This window comes from Diadema antillarum, unplaced genomic scaffold (assembly GCF_040938485.1).
Source record: "Diadema antillarum isolate AM-2024a unplaced genomic scaffold, OU_Dant_1.0 seq00000951_RagTag, whole genome shotgun sequence".
In the NCBI taxonomy this organism is placed as follows: Eukaryota; Metazoa; Echinodermata; class Echinoidea; order Diadematoida; family Diadematidae; genus Diadema; species Diadema antillarum.
In genome coordinates, this window is record NW_027271799.1 from 285,634 (window position 1) to 305,679 (window position 20,046).

Below are 20,046 nucleotides of genomic sequence, written 5' to 3' on the forward strand. Positions count from 1 at the left end.
CTCTCTTGCTATCACTATATTCATCCCTCCCTCTCTTTCTATCACTATATTCATCTCTCCCTCTCTTTCTATCACTATATTCATCTCTCCCACTCTTTCTATCACTATATATTCATCTCTCCCTCTCTTGCTATCACTATATTCATCCCTCCCTCTCTTTCTATCACTATATTCATCTCTCCCTCTCTTTCTATCACTATATTCATCTCTCCCACTCTTTCTATCACTATATTCATCTCTCCCTCTCTTTCTATCACTATATTCATCTCTCCCTCTCTATACCTCTCCCTATATTTCTGTCTTTTTGGCTTCACTCCACTAACTCTAACTCTTCTTTTCTGTTCGCAAGCCTTAAAATCAAACTCAAACAATGAGAAGAACTGTGAAATGTTGCAGAGAACAAGAATGAACCCTTTCACAAGTTTGCAACGAAGAAAACAGGGCGGGGGTGGAAGGGTGAGGGGGCGGGGGAATGAACACAGGGCACAGGCAGACAGAATCAAGGAGGAGTGACTGAACCCTACTGCAGCGGCTGTCCCCGGACCCTGGTCCCTGTAAAAACAAGGCACGGGGAAGAACCAACAATGCGTGGGGATAATCAAGATTGATCAAAGGCAATGCAAGATGGCCCTCGGCCCCGCAGGCGATCAATGGCCGAGATTCGAGTTTCCATGACGACGTCCCTCCTGAATCAAGTCGCCATACGTGACTTTAAAAAAGGGTATTCCTAACCGTGCTTCCCCTCCTGAAACGAAATCCTGCGACAAAACAAAGCACAGCCTCCTCTGCGGAGACAACAATAATCATGTATGCGGCGTCTCTCGTGAAGGACATGAATAGAAATGTTACACTGGATGCAGCAAAGCAATTCAGCAAACCTTTCGCGCTTTTCACCGCTACAGGTCTTAACAGCATGCCCTTATTTCTGCATGCTCATGATTCTCTGAAATTTAACCATTATCAAAAGATGGTATAGAAAATTGTACCATGCTTTTGAATACAACATATAATTGGATGTGATTATTCAGTCATCCAGCATTGGAAATGAAGGTATTGTATTTATTTCCTTGTTCCGGTTCGTCAATAAAGTATTTACTGCAAAACTCCAGCCCTGTTCAAGCTGAGCTTTATTACAGACTAGCAGAAGTGCCAATATCACCAGATATGTACACAATAAGGCAGTAATTCATGAGAAACTGAGAATTTTTCATACATTTTCCAAATACAATGATAACATATAGTGTTTGTCACGTGTTAGGCAAATTAGATGGGATAATGACACTATGGACTCCAATTCTCTTGCACACAAACCTTCACCAACAATTTCCTTTGAGATTTAGAGGAAAGCACATCCAGCCATCAGATACATTACATTTACACACACACACACACACAAAATAGATTTTGTTGAGGAATTTAGCCTTCACACAGTTAGATTCAAATTAGCAACGATATGACTGCAGCGGTGCCATTCCCCAGCCAATCCCCATCAAAAAACAAAGCAAAACAAAAAATCACTCATATATACATGTATGCTCACCCATAAGCACTGCAGTTTTAGCCAATTGATGCACACAAAGAGATATCTCTTGGTCAATGAAAGGCAAGGCTGAAGAATCCGGCAGCACCTGGCAAGGATGTATGCCTGGACAGGGAAGCTAGGCCTACCCATGAACTTGCCATGACCTATCTATACATCCCTCCTTCCCATCCCCCCCCCCCCCCCCCTCCATCTCTGGCACACCGGAGAAGTTCTGGAGTGCCGATACGAAGTAGATGATGGGTATATTATATCTCTGGCATTGATTTGCTGGACGGTCAGGGGACGCCGTCTGACAATGGCTCGGCACGCACCGGTCGATTTCTCTCTCGGCCACACTCACTAACGACACTTGACAGTGCCCTACATGTTGTCTTGAAGGACATCACGCCGGTCAGTCTACCTGGCCGTCCATTGTATCACCTTGTCCGATCTGGGCTGCTAATCTTGCAATGCGTTACCACGAAACACTACGATACTGTCATCTCGTATGGTAAAGCGCAAAGAGACAGAAGGTTTGCATACATCTGAAAGACTTTTTTGTTCTCACCTCCATTTTGTATGGATCAGGAGAGTAGCCACATCAATCGCCCCGGGCCAAAGACTAGTAGCTGGAAAGCGACGAGAACCAACTCCATCTCACGAATCATCTGAAAGACGAATCGCTCCACAACTGCACCTCCATCCCTCATAAACTTCAATATGAATTTCACTCGAATGAAGAAGGCACTCATTCATTTGCAAAACAGAATCACAAACTCTAACCTCAAAGTCACAAGTCACTTATTAATCTATCTACTCGTAGAAAGTGAGAGTATTTACCTCATTTCCTCTCATCATCCCATAAATGCACGTATCTATGAAATATTTGTCTCCATTATGCTATGTAATATCTGCAAACGCACACTTACGAGCTGGTCACTTGAGCTATTACTTTACACACTCATTAACCTCGGTGCATGTAAGATACCCCCCCCCCCCCCATCCCATCCTCTATGTATGCAAATGAGTTTCATTGTCTTTGACACAACTTTCATCAAAAGATGTTTTTGGTTTCGAAGCCTCTTTAAACTGCGCTCCGGACAATTGAGCCATGGTTTACTTTCGAAAAAAATCAAGTGTGGACTCGAAAGGAGTTGTACACTGTACGTCATCAACTTGTTCTGAATTGTTTGTTCTGAATTGTTTGTCCAGTTCCCGTTTACTATGGCAGTGATAAAGTGCAAATCAGAATCAACTTGAGATTTCGATGGCAGTCATTGAATAAGCCATGCATTTTGCAAGTGTCACATTTCGCACACTGGGAATTGTGCGACAATATTTGCAAGTCATAGCACATTTCAATCAAGAGTAACAGAATGAAAAATAGTCGTTACTATAAAAGTGGATATTTTCACGCCACTAATTTTTTGCGCTCGGCCGGGTAAGAAGAGTTTCGGGTGTTTTTAATTCCACGGAATCAAGACATCAACTACTGGAACATATGGCACTCAAAAATATTTGCTTGCTTTTATTTTCACGCTAGTTTCTGGTTGGGCGAAAATTTCAACACCGCATAAATTTCCACTTTTACAGTATATATAATATGCCCTTTCAGGAAGAAAGTTTGTGATTTCCCTGCATAATTGAAGATACACGTAATATACAGCACACTGTAATAAAGGCAATAATATTTTTTTTAGCAAGTTGCTATTTCCGGGAACACCAGTACCCCATCTCTTATCACATCCAACTGGACCCCATGGAAGACCAGTTTAACGTAGCTGAATATGGGCTATCCAGCCATCTTCTTAGATGGAAATGAACAAACAAACAAACAAACAAACAAACAAATTAGAATAACATAAACTTTTAAACAGCTACTCTAATCATGGCTTCAAAATGTGGGTGTCAAAGTGGCCACTTATAACTCCACAAAACATTCACTGAAATTTAGAAAGAACTCTATCAACTACACTAGGAAAGTTTTGCCAATTCCCATTTCAGCAGAGTCATCTGTTTTACTTGTTTTTACTTCTTATGTTGCCTATGTACGTGTACCTTCCTAGGTGCATTTACACATCAAGGACACATTGTTTAATGAATGTACTTTGTGAAAAGGGAATTGATTTATTTTTATGAATAATGTAGTCAAATAATTATTGGGTTGCTGTCTGTACACAAGCTGAGTTTTTGTGGTGATTTTGACAACCAATGAGTGAAAAAAAATGGCTTTTCTGTTGGTCGTCTCTGAATGAACTTTGAAAGTTTAAACCATCCTTGATTTTAATTCCCACCTTATTATGCACAAAAATTTTCACTGATTTCATGGAATACCACTATCAATTTCAATGACAGCAACTTTCGACTATGATGAACGCTACCTTCAGAGTGCCGAATCCCGCATTCTTCAGAATGGGTGTCCATTTTCAGCAGTGATCAAAAAGTGATCAAAACATACAGTATATCATGTAGTTAACAGTATTACATATCCAGAGCAGCATGAACTACAGTCAGACTTCTCACAGAGTTCTTTGAATTATCTTTAACACACCAGAAATTAATGGACCCACACATCAATTTCTATTAACTCCTTCCTTCAATGTGCATAGAGACATTAATCTATTTTTTGTGATATGCGCTATACAAATACAGTTTATTATTATTAGTAGAAGTATCAAATAGTCCATACGTCAGATTACAAAATGCTTTCTGTGCAATTCTATACCACTTCCGTCCTTCAGTGATCCTGTCCCCATATGAACAACATGAAATGACAGATTCTTGGGCCAAAAATAGTTTGTTTTTTCCCCCGATTAGAGACCATGAGTTTCACACCACAAAAAAATCACAACATACGGGTTCAACAGTATGCCATCTCTACTTCTTGTTCTTGTCGTTTCGTTTATTTCTTTCAACTCTTTTGATATTATGCTGCGCAGGTAATTGCGGCAGTGTAGTAACAAGGGCTGGAATGAGTCATCAGGAGAGAGTAAGTCGGAAACAGATTGACATCTGTCCGAGTGATTTCCCTTTCCTCGCTTCACCAACCCCCCCCCCCCCCCCTTCTTCCCACCTTGCCATCCCTGGACATAATACTCCTGTCCCTGATTCTCCAGACATGCAGGTATCCAATTAGTGGGATTGGGGAAAATAGGTTTATGGGCTGGCACGAGGAATGACCCGACAGACCGACTGAACCGCAAACCACCGACATGCGTCCCCCGCAATACTTTCAAAGGGTTACGTTGTCTGCACACGCCAACAGGGACACGGTAATCCCTGACTGAACGTGTTACGTACTTCAGGCATTTCTTTTAGCCATGCACGTATAATCGTAAAGGTGAAAGGTCACTTACAGTGCAACTTCACACCAAGTTTACATTGGCTGTGACTAGAATAGAGAATAAAATCAGACGAGCAGAATGGAAAAACTATCATCTAATGAGTACCTAGGACTTAAAGGTAGGGAATCCCATTTGCATGCCTTAAATGAAGAGTTGTATAAATACAGTGGTATGTTGAAGAGAGTATCATTTTAGAAACTCCCATAAAGTATTGAAAGTGGAAGGTAACATTTAGTACACTTTTTTGACCGTTGGATTTTGAATTGAATTTTTTTCGGGGCTCACCGTAAATTCCAGTACATTACTAGGCTACCTTTGCAGACCCATGCACTGCATGTGTGTCCATCATGTATATTTTGTGAAGAAAGTTCATCAAAACTTACAAACATTTCTATATACATTCTTGCCACACACTCTATATATTATTACATCAGCTCTTATACTTTTAGATTTGTGTTTATAGATAAAAAATACAGAAGACTGCAACAAAAAGGCTTAAGTGTGGCTGACACACAGAACTACTGAGTAGTTGAGTTTTGTGCATTATTCAAATTGTAGATAACTGTTGACTTCCATATTTCTCAGCAGTGGCCTAAACAAGTCCCCTGAGGTTCATATTTAATGTTTTGCTGCATTTTGGGAGGTCTGTAAAAGGTATCCCCTACCTTTAATGTTAGACAGAAATTGGACTTTACAGTGTTAATATGTTCTCACACAAGACTGATGTTTTAATGGCAGCAACCACTACAAGCTCTTCTTGTGAGAAAAGAAAATTTCTTCAAACTCAATCTTGGTATAAACATGTTTTTGCATGTCCTCCTCAGCGGATAAGTTCTCTCTGTGCCCAAATATTTGAGAAAAAATGAAAATTGGTAATTTTTTTTTTGTACAAGCCGAATGGAGAACTGCTCAACACCTACAATACACAGAGGTGCCAATTTTTTTCAGACTAAGATACACTTTTACAGTTTATAACTCTTTCTGAGTGTCTGATATTTTTCCCAAGAATTTTCACTGATCTGCTTCTCTGATGGTTTTGTTTTTCTATGTACAACAACATCAGGATTGAATTTCCCTTTAACCCATTGAGGACGAGTCCCAAGTATACTCGGGCAGGTGTCTACGGGAAGTGCATGTTGTAGCAAAATCAAACCGTCCTCAACGGGTTAAGGTTGACTTTGTGCCATCCAGCAGCAGATCTTGGCAGGCCAGTACAAACCCAATTGTCTGGTTGCCGAGGGCAACTGAAACTCCTGGTCTATCAAGTAATATATAGGGGCACTTGTCCAAACGCCCCAATGAGCAGGTAGGAGAAATTATTCTCATAAGATGCACTTTACGTCCACTAGAGGCTTGCTGAGCACTACCTGTACTTCAGCCAGGGTTTTTGGCGTGTTCATAACCCGCCTTGTTTGCACACAACGATCAAATACGATTATGTCGAAGCGAGCGGGTAATTTCCACGGACCGTGCAGTAAACGATATGCGGTGCTGTAAGTGCCTTTGAGTCAGACGAGATGGAATGTACACAGGATGGAATATACATACATTGTAATAAGTATGAATGGTATGCTAAAGACACACATCAAATCACAAAATAAAGAAGGTGTATCATTACAAGTCACAGCTCAACATTTCTAAGCACCCTATAAAACAATTAGAGAAATGACTCATCGCAGCAAAATGATGCAAAAGGTGCAAGAATTCAAACTAAATTATATTCATTAGTCGACAGTATTCTTTTTAACTTGCATGTGTAAGAGTTTGAAAACTGCTCCTGAGATAGTTTTTTCTTTAATTTTCTCTTATGACTTAGGGTTAGGGTTAGGGTTTTGATTGGGTTTTAGGTTTAGTTTGATGTGAGGATTAGGGTTAGCATTATGTTTGTGTGTAAAATTTATGTTTGGCTTAAAGGGAGAGTAGAGTTTTGGTTGAGACCTAATTTTAGGTTTCTAACATTTTTTTGGTGAGATAATGAGAAACCTCTTATGAAATATGAAAGAGCATGTAATTTCATGAGGAATTAAATGAAAATTGGTTTTGAAATAGCTGAGATATCCAAAACAGAGCGATTCTAATACGTGTGGGACCCACAATTTATTACGATCGCTTTTGTTTACTTTGTTTTTGGATGTTTCAGTCATTCCAAACCCGATTTTCTTCAAATAAACTTTGAATTCCTCTTAAATTGGTATGCTCTGTACTATTTCATAAGCGTTTTCTTGGTATCTCGCAAAAAGTTAAAAGCCCAATTCTCATCTCCACCAATACTGTACCATCCCTTTAAGAGCATGCAGACATTTTGTGGGAGCAATTGTCGCAGGAACAAATGTCACAGAACATTAATTCACGTCTGATTTTCAAGGAAAAATGCAGGAAAAAAACAAAATCAAATTGAAACTGAAACAGAGAGCATGCCACACACAAACAACACACACACATACACACACACACACAAACAAAAACACACACACAAACACACAAACACACAAACACACAAACACACACACAAACACACAAACACACACACACAAACAACACACACAAACACACACACACACACACACACGCACACAATGACACATACAGTGTACGCTCTCTCCCTCTCGTTCTATCTCTTTCTTTCTATCTGATATATATGTATCTCTCTCCCTAACTCTCGCCCAATCTCTGGTTTTGGAGTACACACATCATTCTTGTCAAGAACTGAATCATCAACATATTATGACATTCAAACTTCCTATCTCTCCTTGTTGTGGCTACTCCACAAATGATTGACAGGCGAGGTGAGCACCAGAAATAACTCTTCCTTCTCTCTCTCCACTTTTTTTTTCTCCACTTTTTTTTTTCATAGTACACCGGATATATATGAATTTTCAAGTCTATTCTGTCTGCTGTTTGGGGAAAAAAATTCTCAGAAATGCAGACAGGTCATTGGGTACGTCCATTATCGTTGACACAAAAGCAATGCTGCAGGCTACAACATCATTAATGTGTCCTGACAATATATTTGGATAGCTGTAAAGCAAGATACAATGTATTTCCGCGGAATGGAATTTTCGCAAATTGGAGCCGACTGCCTTTTTCGTGGCATGAGATTTTAGTGAATTGTCACTGGCTTTCAGTGCATTGTATATTGTAGAAAAGAACTCTCCCGTGCATTTTAATTTCACAAATCCTGGCTATCGCGAAATCCGCGAAATTAAAATGCGCATGAACATTTCTGATTTTACAGCATTATAGGCCTACAATATACTTGGCTCTGGATGGGCCCCAGTTTGGAGGATGCCTCTAAGATTATTTGAACTCTGATGAATTTGAAATTCATATTTGAAAGTTCATGATGGCTTTAGAATACACAGATAATCACAGTTTGCCTCAACTGCACACATCTTTTTCATGGTTGCTTTTAACCCATTGAGGACGAGTCCCGAGTATACTCGAGCAAGTGTTTATGGGAAATGGGTGTTGTAGCAAAATCAGCCTATAAAGATGTGTAATTCATCATCAATGGTAAAAATACATTATATACATGTAATACATGCAGTAACAGTTTGTTTTATTTTTTAAGAGGAAAGCAATTACATATTCTATAGGCAAAAAAAAAATGCTTCAACTCACAGTATAAAAAAAAGTATCTATTAACACATCAAGCACACTATAAAACAAATTTTTGTAAGAATATTTTGAAAATTCATATTTTACTTGGATGCAGAAATAACATGCTGAATACAGTTTCACATTCTAGTTGGCAGCACTGTGTCACACTTGCATTTGCCAGAGTATCACTCCTGTGAACTTTTACTCAGAATAAAGCACTATACCACATTTAACGATTGCTGATTAGGGGGATGAAACAGATCTTAATGACCTCTACAAGTCTTTACAATCCTTCGGTTCTTCTGATATGCACTTCCTAAACTTGTTTCGCTGAATTTTTTCTTATTTTTACAATGTCACTGACCTGCTTCTTCTGCTAAATATCACAAGGAAACCGTGTATGAGAGATGCTCGGTCTATGAATCATATGATTGATATGTGACGAGTCTGGATGGGACTGACCTAATATTTTGTTTATGACCCACTTAATGAAGGTTGATGCCAGCAGAAAATTTAGCTCTCCTTGCTAGATGGCTCAACCTCCAAGTTCATCAGGGTGTTCTTAACCCAACCACTGCCAAAAGCCATGACCATCCTGAAGAACAGCAGCAAGACTTAGAGAAACTGGTCCCAAAGGGGTTAAAGTAGAAGTTAGCAGAATGTTAATCTCTCCTTGGCTCTGCCTCTGAGTTAATCCGAGAAGGGCGTTTTTAACCCAACCACTCCCAAAAGTCGCAGCAATCCTGAAGAACAGCAGCAGGATTTGGCGAAACTGGTCCCAAAGGGGTTAAAGTGGAAGTGAGCTCTAAGGCATTGAAAATAGACATACTGTACACTCTGTGCTTCACAAGGAAAGAAGATACCTGTGATTGACTCAACATTTCATTCATTAATCAAATGGGTTACTACACGAGAAGTCATACATTTCTACTGAAGTGAATTAGCAAGCTACAATGTTTGTATTCCCTTTCTAAAGAGACCCTTAAGGAACTCTGCCTGGGGAAGGAAAGCTATAAAACACCTATATAGCACTTTGGAGAAGGGATGCTATAAACTGCCCATAGTACTCGGGAGATCCTTGAGGAACTCTACTGCCAAGAGAATTTGTCATTCACCAAAAAGAAACTGGGTAAAAGTTTGAGCACAAATTCTCATAGATTTCTTGCCATGCACAATACTCTATAAAAAAAAAATCGAGTGAATACAAAAAAGAGTGAATTTAGAGTGAAATTTGAGTGAATTTTGAGTGAAAATGTTCATTTTCACTCATTTTGGAGTGACCTCAGGGATCACTCGAAAATTTTGGAGTGATCCCTGAGGTCACTTGAAAACGAGTTAAAATGAACATTTTCACTCAAAATTCACTCAAAATTCACTCTAAATTCACTCTTTTCTCTTATTCACTCCTTCAAGAGTGAACATTTTCACTCGATCTTTTTCAGAGAGTACCTCATACTAAAATAGCATAGAATGTGTATTTATAATACAATGAAAAGCAAAACCATGTGTTCCAGGAATACAATTTTAAAACAGAAGGTAGGGGAAGCGACCTTTTTGCTGTTGTGATTTGGATTCGTAATCCACATTCCTAGTACTAGCCAACTACAGACTTGGCAAACAGCTTACATTGTTCCGTGAATAACCTCATGAATTATCTAATGCACCCATAAATGACTATGAGATACAAGAGTTTTTAACACATCATATTTCTCACTCTGTTTACCTTTTATTCTATTTTCACTCTTTCAATAGGTATCATATTACATCCTTTATTAATGAAATCCTGTTCGCTGATGGGTCTACATAGCGTCATGTGACCAAACATGACATTGCTATATTGCACATAAAATGCTGAATAATAATCTGCCATACTGTGACATCATATCCATGTTACAGTGCAATATATTTTGAATATGATGTCATATTCATGTATAAATTGCTGTCGGTATTGGCGTCATTAGACCACAGCATAATCACATCAACGGCGTGGAATACACTGCATGATCATCTGCACTGAGATTATAACAACGACAAAACCAGAGCAATACTTAAAATTGTACGTGAAAACTTTTGTTAAAGATATATTTGGGAATGTATAGCAAATCATCTGTGCACTACTTTAATACTTTAAAAGTATGGATTTCTCGGGTGACAGAAATTGCACATTTTTTTTTTTTTTTTTTTGGGGGGGGGAGGGGGATGGGGGGCTGCTCCCTTCAAAAAATAATCCTGTCACCTCAGAATCCATAATTTCAACTAGCGGCTCAAAGTGCATGGTTATGTTATCTTGTCAATATCTCTTACCCTCCTAATCATATTTCTATCTCGATCAACTACGTGTACCTATATTTCTATGTAGCTGACTGTCTATCTGTCTGTCTATCTATACTACCTATCTATCTATCTATCTACTGTATATAATGTATCAGTATGTTCTGTTTCCTCACTTTTGATGAAAAAAAACAAACATATCAGGTATCATGAAAACATAAAAGTTGGCAGTTTGGATACATGGTATATATTTCATAGGTTGAATGGAGATCAGTGGATCTTAATGCGCATCGACACAAACGGAAGAGCATCGCAGGAAATGTCATATTTCATCTGGCACAGCTGTTTGTTTGGCAACAACATCATCTAATACAATGGACATCGACTACCTTGCCAGGTGAGATATCGTGCCCACACTTCGTACATTTCCCGGTGTACACATGTACAACACTATGTAGCATCTATTTCCATAGATCACAGCTACTGAATAAGGAGACATTGCTAAGACTGTGTCTGTTTATGGAGACAAAAGGAACGAGAAACTTTGTTTCAATGATTTCACATCTAGCAGGTAACTCTGCAAAGAACCACCACAAATAATTATGATACCAGAAATATTTGCAACATGAAATTTTGGGGAATTGCAGCTGATGGCCTTTTTTGCAACATTAAATTTTCGTGAATTGTCACTGGTATTAAATGATGCATATAAGTGTATTTTAATCTAGCAAATCATGGCTCCTCACGAACTTCGTAAACTAAAGGTATAAATGCTGTACTTAGCATGCCATAGTGAAATCCTTTATCCACAAGGGGTCTTTAGAAAAAAAATACCTGTTAAACGCAGAAATTGATGAATTTTGTTTGGCAGTCTTTTATTGATAACTCAAAGATTTGGTAAAATTCACTCTGCACACTACAAACATTTATAAACAGAATTTCCATTGATTAGTTTATATTGTAAATGTTTGTTTCTATATAAAACAACGTCTTTCCAGTGATTAGTTTATATTGTAAATGTTTGTGTCTATATAAAAGCGTCAAACCACTTTAGGAAAAAAAAAAACTACGCTGCACTGCCATGTTCAAGTCTCATATTTTCACCTAACTTGACTACAACATACTCTCTAAAAAAAAATCGAGTGAAATTTTTCACTCTAAAAAGAGTGAATACAAAAAAGAGTGAATTTCGAGTGAAAATGCTCATTTTCACTCATTTTGGAGTGACATCAGGGATCACTCGAAGATTTTGGAGTGATCCCTGACGTCACTCCAAAATGAGTGAAAATGAACATTTTCACTCAAAATTCACTCCAATTTCACTCAAAATTCACTCTTTTTTGTATTCACTCTTTTAAGAGTGAATATTTTCACTCGATTTTTTTTAGAGAGTAGATTAATCACTTGTTAACATCATATTTTCCTAACTACATATATTTGTGTTCACTACATAAGGGTTTAAATCTCATTTTTGCTCATGTCTTGTTTTCATATGTAATTTCACAACATGGCTTGGATCCTATTACAATGTACAACTTTCTTAGGATACCTTCTTAGCAGTAGAATATAATGAAGATTTTTCTACCAGAATTCTGTGTATCTATTTTTGTGAAGGAAAAAAGTAAATAACAAAATCATAAACAAACCTTGAGGAAGACTTACATGCACTGACAAGGAAATATTGATGTCATGACAACCATTTTCTGAATATAACTGAATGGTATTCTTTCTATGCACTGATCAAAAAACAGGAAGTATGCCTGTAGATTTAATACATGGAGGGGGGAGGGGATATAAAATATGCCCTAGATGGGGTACTTGGTCTTTTGTAATGGAGAAAACATTACATGAAGCCGGTTTCACTGGGTCTTCTGTTCTGCATGTAAACATGAAGACAAAACATGACCTGATTTGTGCAGTGTGCAAGTACCGGGAACAAAAGATTACTCGATCTCTCCCAAGAGCGAGTTTCTCTCTCTTGCAATTCAAGTCCGGATATCCTTTTAAAAATGGACAGGACTTTCTTCATTCAAATGATGTTATAATGTAATACAACTTCTCTGTCTGTCTGTCTGTCTTTCTCTCTCACACACACACACACACACACACACAAACAAAATCCCTTTAACCCTGCTAGTCCCACAGGGAAACTGTTGACACTAATTGTCTCACATGCTTGGGGACTCTGGTCCTGAAAGGGTTTACATATGGGTGAAAACGTTGAACGATGTACAATTGGCCATTTTCGGGCTTTTCGATATTCAAACCCTTGTAAAATTGTCACCTGGGGGTGTTTTTCATTATTTTAGGTATCATTTGGTAGGGGAGGGTTGTACCTTTCAGAAAATATATACTTTGTAGTGTTCTTACTGCATTTTCTTTTAAAAATAATGCCTTGAAGCTGAAAAAATTGACAAAAATGCATATTTTGGGAAAAAATCCCAGAATCACACGTCTTAATTTTTTTTCTAATGCAATTCTACAGCTTTGTTTTTCCTTGTGAGTAAGCCCACACACTTCAACTATTTAATCAAGTACTTCTGCCATGAACGTGTGTATTATTTATCTTATCAGGAAACGTTGAATTCACTTATGTCTGAAAAAGAACGTCTCTGAATGAATTATCTTTTCCTTGACGCCAAAAATTCAGGATGACTATGAAAACATGTAAGGCCATATTTATTTAGCGTCTTATCCATACTACCATTCCATCAAAATTTGTGAGTGAGCTGTGTGAAATAATCGTGTGGTGGCTCATTAAAGAAAATTATACTGAATAACCATCAGAGATGTTCAGTTCTTTAATGGTGTCATTAATGAAAGCGCATTATGCTTGAGATAAAAAGTGGTTATCAGTATGTCAGTGTGAGCCAGGCGGCTATGATGATTGGCAACTTTAGTAGCATACTGTCCACAAAAATGAGTTCTGGTTGAAAACCCGAATTGGCGAATGTCTCTGATCAAAACGAATGTCCCTGATTGAAAGTCTCTGAAGGGATATTCCCTCATCTGACACTTTCGCACTGCATGATACTTTATTTGCGTGCTTATTTTACGCACTAACGAGCCATCCTGGAATCGAGTAAGCACAGTTCAACGACAAATATGCCCACAAATCTTGAAAATGTGAGTAATAACAAAAACTTTCCTGGTGTTTGTGCCGATTTATTAGAATTATTATTCCGTAGATTTGCCAATCAGTATCATTTGTTAAATTATGTATTTTAATTTTTGGATTAGAGGTAAATTAAAAAAGGATAGACAGTAAATATGTAAGAATCTGCACAAAAATCAAAGACCGCACGTCTCTGAGCAAAATGAAAAACGTCTCTGAAAATTACTGTTTCATGAAATAAAGACATCCACTATACAAATTATGAGAACATTAAAGTAAATTTATGTCTTGATGGGCTCAGTTAGTATAATAGGAACAAGTAGAACCAAGTTAACACGGGCGTGTTGTAATATTAAGAAAAATGAAGCTTCCTAAAAGATGTTGAAAATATGTAAAAGAGTTTCAAATTTAAGATTTTCTGTTGATTGAGCAAGTGCAAACACATTGCCAGGACAGAAAATGTGTTTTATGACTAGTAATAGGTCAATAGTCTATGATTATTATATAGTAGTCACTTTAGTTTACATATTTTTTGTGAGAGAGGCAGATATGTAAGAAAAACAGGTTTAGGTCAGAGACGTTCTCTGAACAATAGGATCTGCTCTCATACCAATATCAATGACCCACCATGGCGAATTGGTGCCTATGTTTGTAGCACATTGGTTCCTCAATCCAAATATAATGCCAATATCTTGTAAAAATCAAACCCATTAAGTACTGATAAGCAAATATGTTTACGTCAGGGACGTTACATTGAACGTTTTACACATTTTCAACTACTACAATAAGGAGTAGATCTTTCATTATTCCACAGTATATGGCCCTCGTATACATACATCGTTCTAGGTAATTTACGCAATCTAAAAACAATGTTGATTTTATAATTTTGATCAGAGACGTTCATTTGTGCGTACATTGTTCTTCCAGTGCATGATAAATTTATTTTAATATCATTTTAACTCTATCTTTTTTTTCTTACAGCAAGATGGGAAGACCGGATGGATTTTAAATGCTCCGAATATTAGAATTTCGTCCTGCTCAGGATCTTTAGGCTCAGTCATGTTCAGGGAGCCAACAAGTTCCAGACAACGGCCGTGGTACTCCAAGATCTGGAGGTGCCATCTGTTTACAAAATAGTGACTATCCCAACCCCTGTTTCAGGTAGCAAGCGACGCAGTCGGTACCATGCACTGATTGAGGACATGGAATACCAGGTGGAGGGGAAATACAATTCAATGTTATAATGCGGACTCTGTTTTTAATGCACATCACTACGTTTGCTTTTGAGGCTGTAAAATCTGAGGCTTACACGCTAAGAAATAAATGTTCAAATTTGCACCTAATTTGTAACAATAGCAGCGCACCTGCGGTGCATACTTGCACCCTTAATTGTGCTTAATTGCACCCTTAATTAACCGCCTTTTTGAAGTTTTGCTAATTTCTGCAAACAAGTTCTCGTACAGTTGATAAGTATATGCAAATGAGTGAGCTGACCATGTCATAACCTCACAATTTTCCATTGATCGTGTACAAAGAATAACGAAAATTCAATTTTTCTGTCTCTGAAATCTGAAACATGATGCTATTCCTGGTTGTTTACCTTCAGAATAGTAATCAGTTAGATATACCCGGATTAAAGCCTCGGGCATAATTATGTTTGAATGAAAAACTGAAAATTTCAAAAGTTTATGTGCAAACATTATGGCAAGTTGTGAGGGAATGACCAGCTCAATTTGTCATTAGCACATTCATAATGACCGTTCAAAAACTGTTTCCTGAAAAATTAGCGAAACTTCAAAACGTCATAACTTCATTATTTTTTCTTGAGCCCGTAAGATTTTATTCTTTCTTATTAGCGGCTAGCTCATATTTGGGCTGAATTTCCCCTGTAATGACTCCTTTTCTCTTAGAAGTAAGGTGAGATGTTCTAGTGGTATTATTTTTTAGGTTTGTAAGCCAAATACATGAGAAAAGGTAAAATACTAACATCTATGATGAAACAAGAAAATGTCTATTAAGAATGTCCCTTTACTTAGTTTCCTCTACAACACTATACTTATGTATCGCCTTCGAGTAGAAAGAAGGATTGATAATCCCCTGCCGATGTGACAGGTAAAATGTGATATTGTAATGTTATCATTGTCAACCTCTTGAAAGAGGTTTTCAGTTCATTTTGGTCAAACGTTTGCTGTACCAAACCGTTGATATTCTTTTGAGTTTGGCGTTTACAATTTATATCTGCCATAGTATACAAAAAAGCACAGCGGAATTTGATGCTTCTAGGATAAGTATAGGTTAATTACAGCTTCCTGAGGCGACATCATAACAGTGGCCCAGGTACGGTCCCTAATAAAAATCCGAACTGGCCTGACATACACATACAATCATATTTGAGGTATAGTGGTCAAATTCAAATAGTATTAGTAAATTCGTGTTTACCTTTGTTATAGATTGGAACTACATTTGAAAGAAAACATATACAATATTGATAGCATGTGGGCACACCTTCGCATACACCGGAAGGTGAAATACAAAGTAGTGGTCATCATAAACAAAAACAATTCTTGACATATGCCTCGGTAAACGATTTCTCAATGAATGTGGAATGTTGAGTTACGAGGATCTTTTAAAATAGGGAGTTTGGTGTTTAATTCTAGTGATAACTTACAGCCGAAACGTCCCTGATGAAAAAGCAAATGTCTCTGATATAAACAAATAATTTAGGTAAGGTAGTCAAAATTGCAAGTATTTCATGTAATTTTTATTTGTCTGTCATTCAAAAGTGTTGTAAGATATGAATAATATAACAAGGACAGGTTTGTTGTTGATTTTTGGTGTAGAAATCGAAATTCCTCTTACAATTTGGAGGTTTGTACTCACAATCGGTTATTATGAAAAATAATTCAAGTTGAAATTACCATTCTGAATTGTTCACAAAAGATAAACATGTGTTTAATAAAAGAATTATGTTGTTTGTTCACAAACCTCGTAATTATGGATCAAAGGACATCGTTTTTATTGTCTATGTCTGAGGAACGTCTATGAGTGAAACCTGAACGTCTCTGATCAAAACATGGCTTACCTTCAGCATCTGTAAAGGGCTTTTATGGGGATTTGACCAAACGAAATGCACTAAATTCATTATTAGTATCTAGTGAACATTAACATTTAAACAAATGGGACCCCTGCTATATGTTTTGTTCAAATGAGATGAAAGTGAAGATAAGAATATAAAGATCTCTGCTTAAATGACAAAAACTCCACTTTTACTTTAACTTCCGTGTGTATTAGCTTTTGTAAACTTCACAGTAGGTAAACAATATTTTAGGAACAAATTAACAGTCTTCAAAAGCATGAACAAGATGAAAATATATTCATTTGAATGTTTTTCTACCCTTCATTTGAATTTCCACTAAAACAATGTTTATTTTAGTCAGAGACGTTCGCCAATATGTCGCAGTTCTATCTAATCTTGAATAAAAACAACACCCTTGGAGATATCCCAGTATAATCGGGTTTGCAAGAAAGCTGATATCAATGACATTTGACTGAGATATATTTATATCAGTGAGTGACGTTTTTTAATTTTGACCCCTGATTTGCCCAATTGTACATCGTTCAACGTTTTCACCCATATATATGCTGTCATACAAGGCACTGACATGTTATTTGGACATCAAACTTCGGGCCACAAAAAAGAGAGTTTTATCGAAAAAGATTTCCAAGGGACCACCCACGAGCCAATCCTCAATCAATAATTGTCTGAATATCACACAAGACTCCCCCTTTTCTTCAGCTGAGGAGGGGAGTGGGCCTGCATGTACTTTGCATCTTTTTTCTTTCTTTCTTTCTTTCTTTTTTTTTTTTGCTTTAAAAAAAGCTGAATGACATTTAATCCTAGCCATCATGCAGGTGGTGTACAGTATATGAGGCCAAATCTGGCAATAAGGTTGGTTTAAATACCATAATTTTAGCTTATATGTCCATTTTGATGGCAATTATGGACAATTTCCAGCAGAAAAGTACAATGAACCGACTTGAAGTACAATTGTAGGACGAGGGAATACCAGATTAAAGCCACTCTTTACCATTGGGAGCAGTGATTTTTTTAAAAAAATTAAAGTTATCACATTTGACGCACATGTGTAGGTAAATCAACTGTATTACAAAACATCCTACCATATTCATCATTTTGCAGTAGTAAAGCCTAACATATGAGGAGATATCACTATTTTTCTCAATAAACCATAACAAATTTGTAAAGAGCATTATGATTTTTCACAACCCTTGTTTCCATGGAAACTATCCCAATCTATATCTCACCAATACAAAGTAAGAACACAAAAGCTACATGTATGAAGAAATACTTCTGAATTGTTATGGTTTTATTTTCTGAGCATCCACTGTAATATAGAAACCTTATAATGTTTGTTTTCCCCAAAAAACAAGTCACAAAGATCTGAATGGTTGTAAGTGCATCTGTTTACAAAAGATATATGATGCCTTCTGTTCAAATAAAAAATATCTCAAACACATGTTTCACACTCAAAGATCTTTGTTGTTGTTGTTGTTGTTCGCTCATTCGGTAGCAAACTTACCAAAAGCCTTAAAAAAAACTTTGCTCAATTCAAACATATTTTGGATTAAAATTAATGCTTTTAATTCAAATAGGATTCTCAGCATTTAAAAAGAATCATATACAAAATGAGTGAAAATATTTTTACTACAGTCTCTTGGAGATAACTGTATAAAAAAGCAACCAAATTCACAAATATCTTCCAAAAATGGAAATGGGGGGGGGGGGTCACTATCTTTACTGGCCTACTTGGCCTCGGCCAACCTTGATTTAAAACTATTTCTTGACTCTTCTCTTTAACTCATTACTCAAGATTGCAAATGATTACAAATGTAATATATTATCTTGTCTTGTTTTGCCAAAGATGCCCACAATCAATAGGCTGATTATCACAGCACATATTATTTTGGTGCTTGCAAATCAGAACTGAAAACTTTTTCAAGGATACAAACAAGTAAATTGTCAGAGATCATTTTCAAGCTGATGATAATTATGTGTGATGCTAATGAACAGCATAATATAAAAAGTAGGCCTACCCTTCATCTGCAGAACAATCAAAGGTGCCTGTGAAAAACAGCATATAAATAACAGCCACACAAGTGCAGAAACCAGCATATTTATTTTGGGTTATAGCAAAAAACACTCCATCACTACAGTAGTGCATTTCCCTCAGTGGAATGAAAGAAGCAGTGGTCTCATCACAAACATCAAAACGAATACCAACGCCCATCCAAGTATAAAACAAGAAAGAGACATGGGGAATTTGAACGAACGGGTGTGTGAGCTTCTAATGCCCTAAACTGCTGGGGTGCGAAACGTTCAACAGACCGCTAGCGATTCCACGTTGTGCCCCGTACTACATACAGCGACAGCCACACAAGTCGTCATTAGGAAAAGGTCCTACCTTATGTTTGATCTGCTTCGATGTCGAGACCCGGCGATGAAACGCCTTCGATGATGATGACTCCACATCATCGCCTTCGCTGTCAGAGGAATCTTCCACCGAGCTCGACTGCATCGCGGACTTCGTTCTGCGATGGGGAGAGCTCAGCGGAGTCGCCGATCCCGATACAGACAGGCTTGTTTCAGTAGCGGCCATGACATCAAACTCCCCACGATCCCTCTGTACTCAAAATACACTGGTATGCAGAGCTATCAGAGGAGAATGTATGTATGGCGGGTTGGTACTGTATTTTATAAACGGAACGCGGGGAAAATCTACGGAGAAAGCTGGTAACACGGCAGGCTCGAGCTAACGAGAGTAGTGTGATCTCGCCAGCTCATCGACATAACACTTCTACGGTATATGCGGGAGAGATATATATATACACACACGTTACACACACACACTTATATCCCACTCTCGATCGTGGAGGTTTGATAGACGCATGCACAACGGGGACATGTGCTTGCAGTAATGCGGGAGTCCGAGATACACCTACTGGGTCGCAATACGTGCGTTCATATTTCACGGAAACACTGATTTTGTTGAGCCGAGCGGCAAGCAAGTAGAGCAACGTTGAGTGCGTGAAAGAGATGGGGAGATCAAAACAGAGAGAAAGAGGGACGGAGTAAAGAGACTGGTGATAATTTCTTTGTGCATAGTGCGCAGTGACTA

At 37.7% G+C, this 20,046-nt stretch overlaps 1 protein-coding gene across 1 annotated transcript in view; it reads right to left on the bottom strand.

The window, feature by feature from the left end:
• The window catches only part of LOC139741752 (diacylglycerol kinase eta-like), a 169,320-nt gene extending 149,539 nt beyond the window's left edge, over positions 1-19,781 (bottom strand). Inside the window, exon 1 of the mRNA XM_071652337.1 lies at positions 19,333-19,781. Within this exon, the coding sequence (XP_071508438.1) occupies positions 19,333-19,527 (195 nt within the window). The 5' untranslated portion in view covers positions 19,528-19,781. The remainder of the gene's footprint in view (positions 1-19,332) is intronic.
• Between the last annotated feature and the right edge of the window lie 265 nt (positions 19,782-20,046).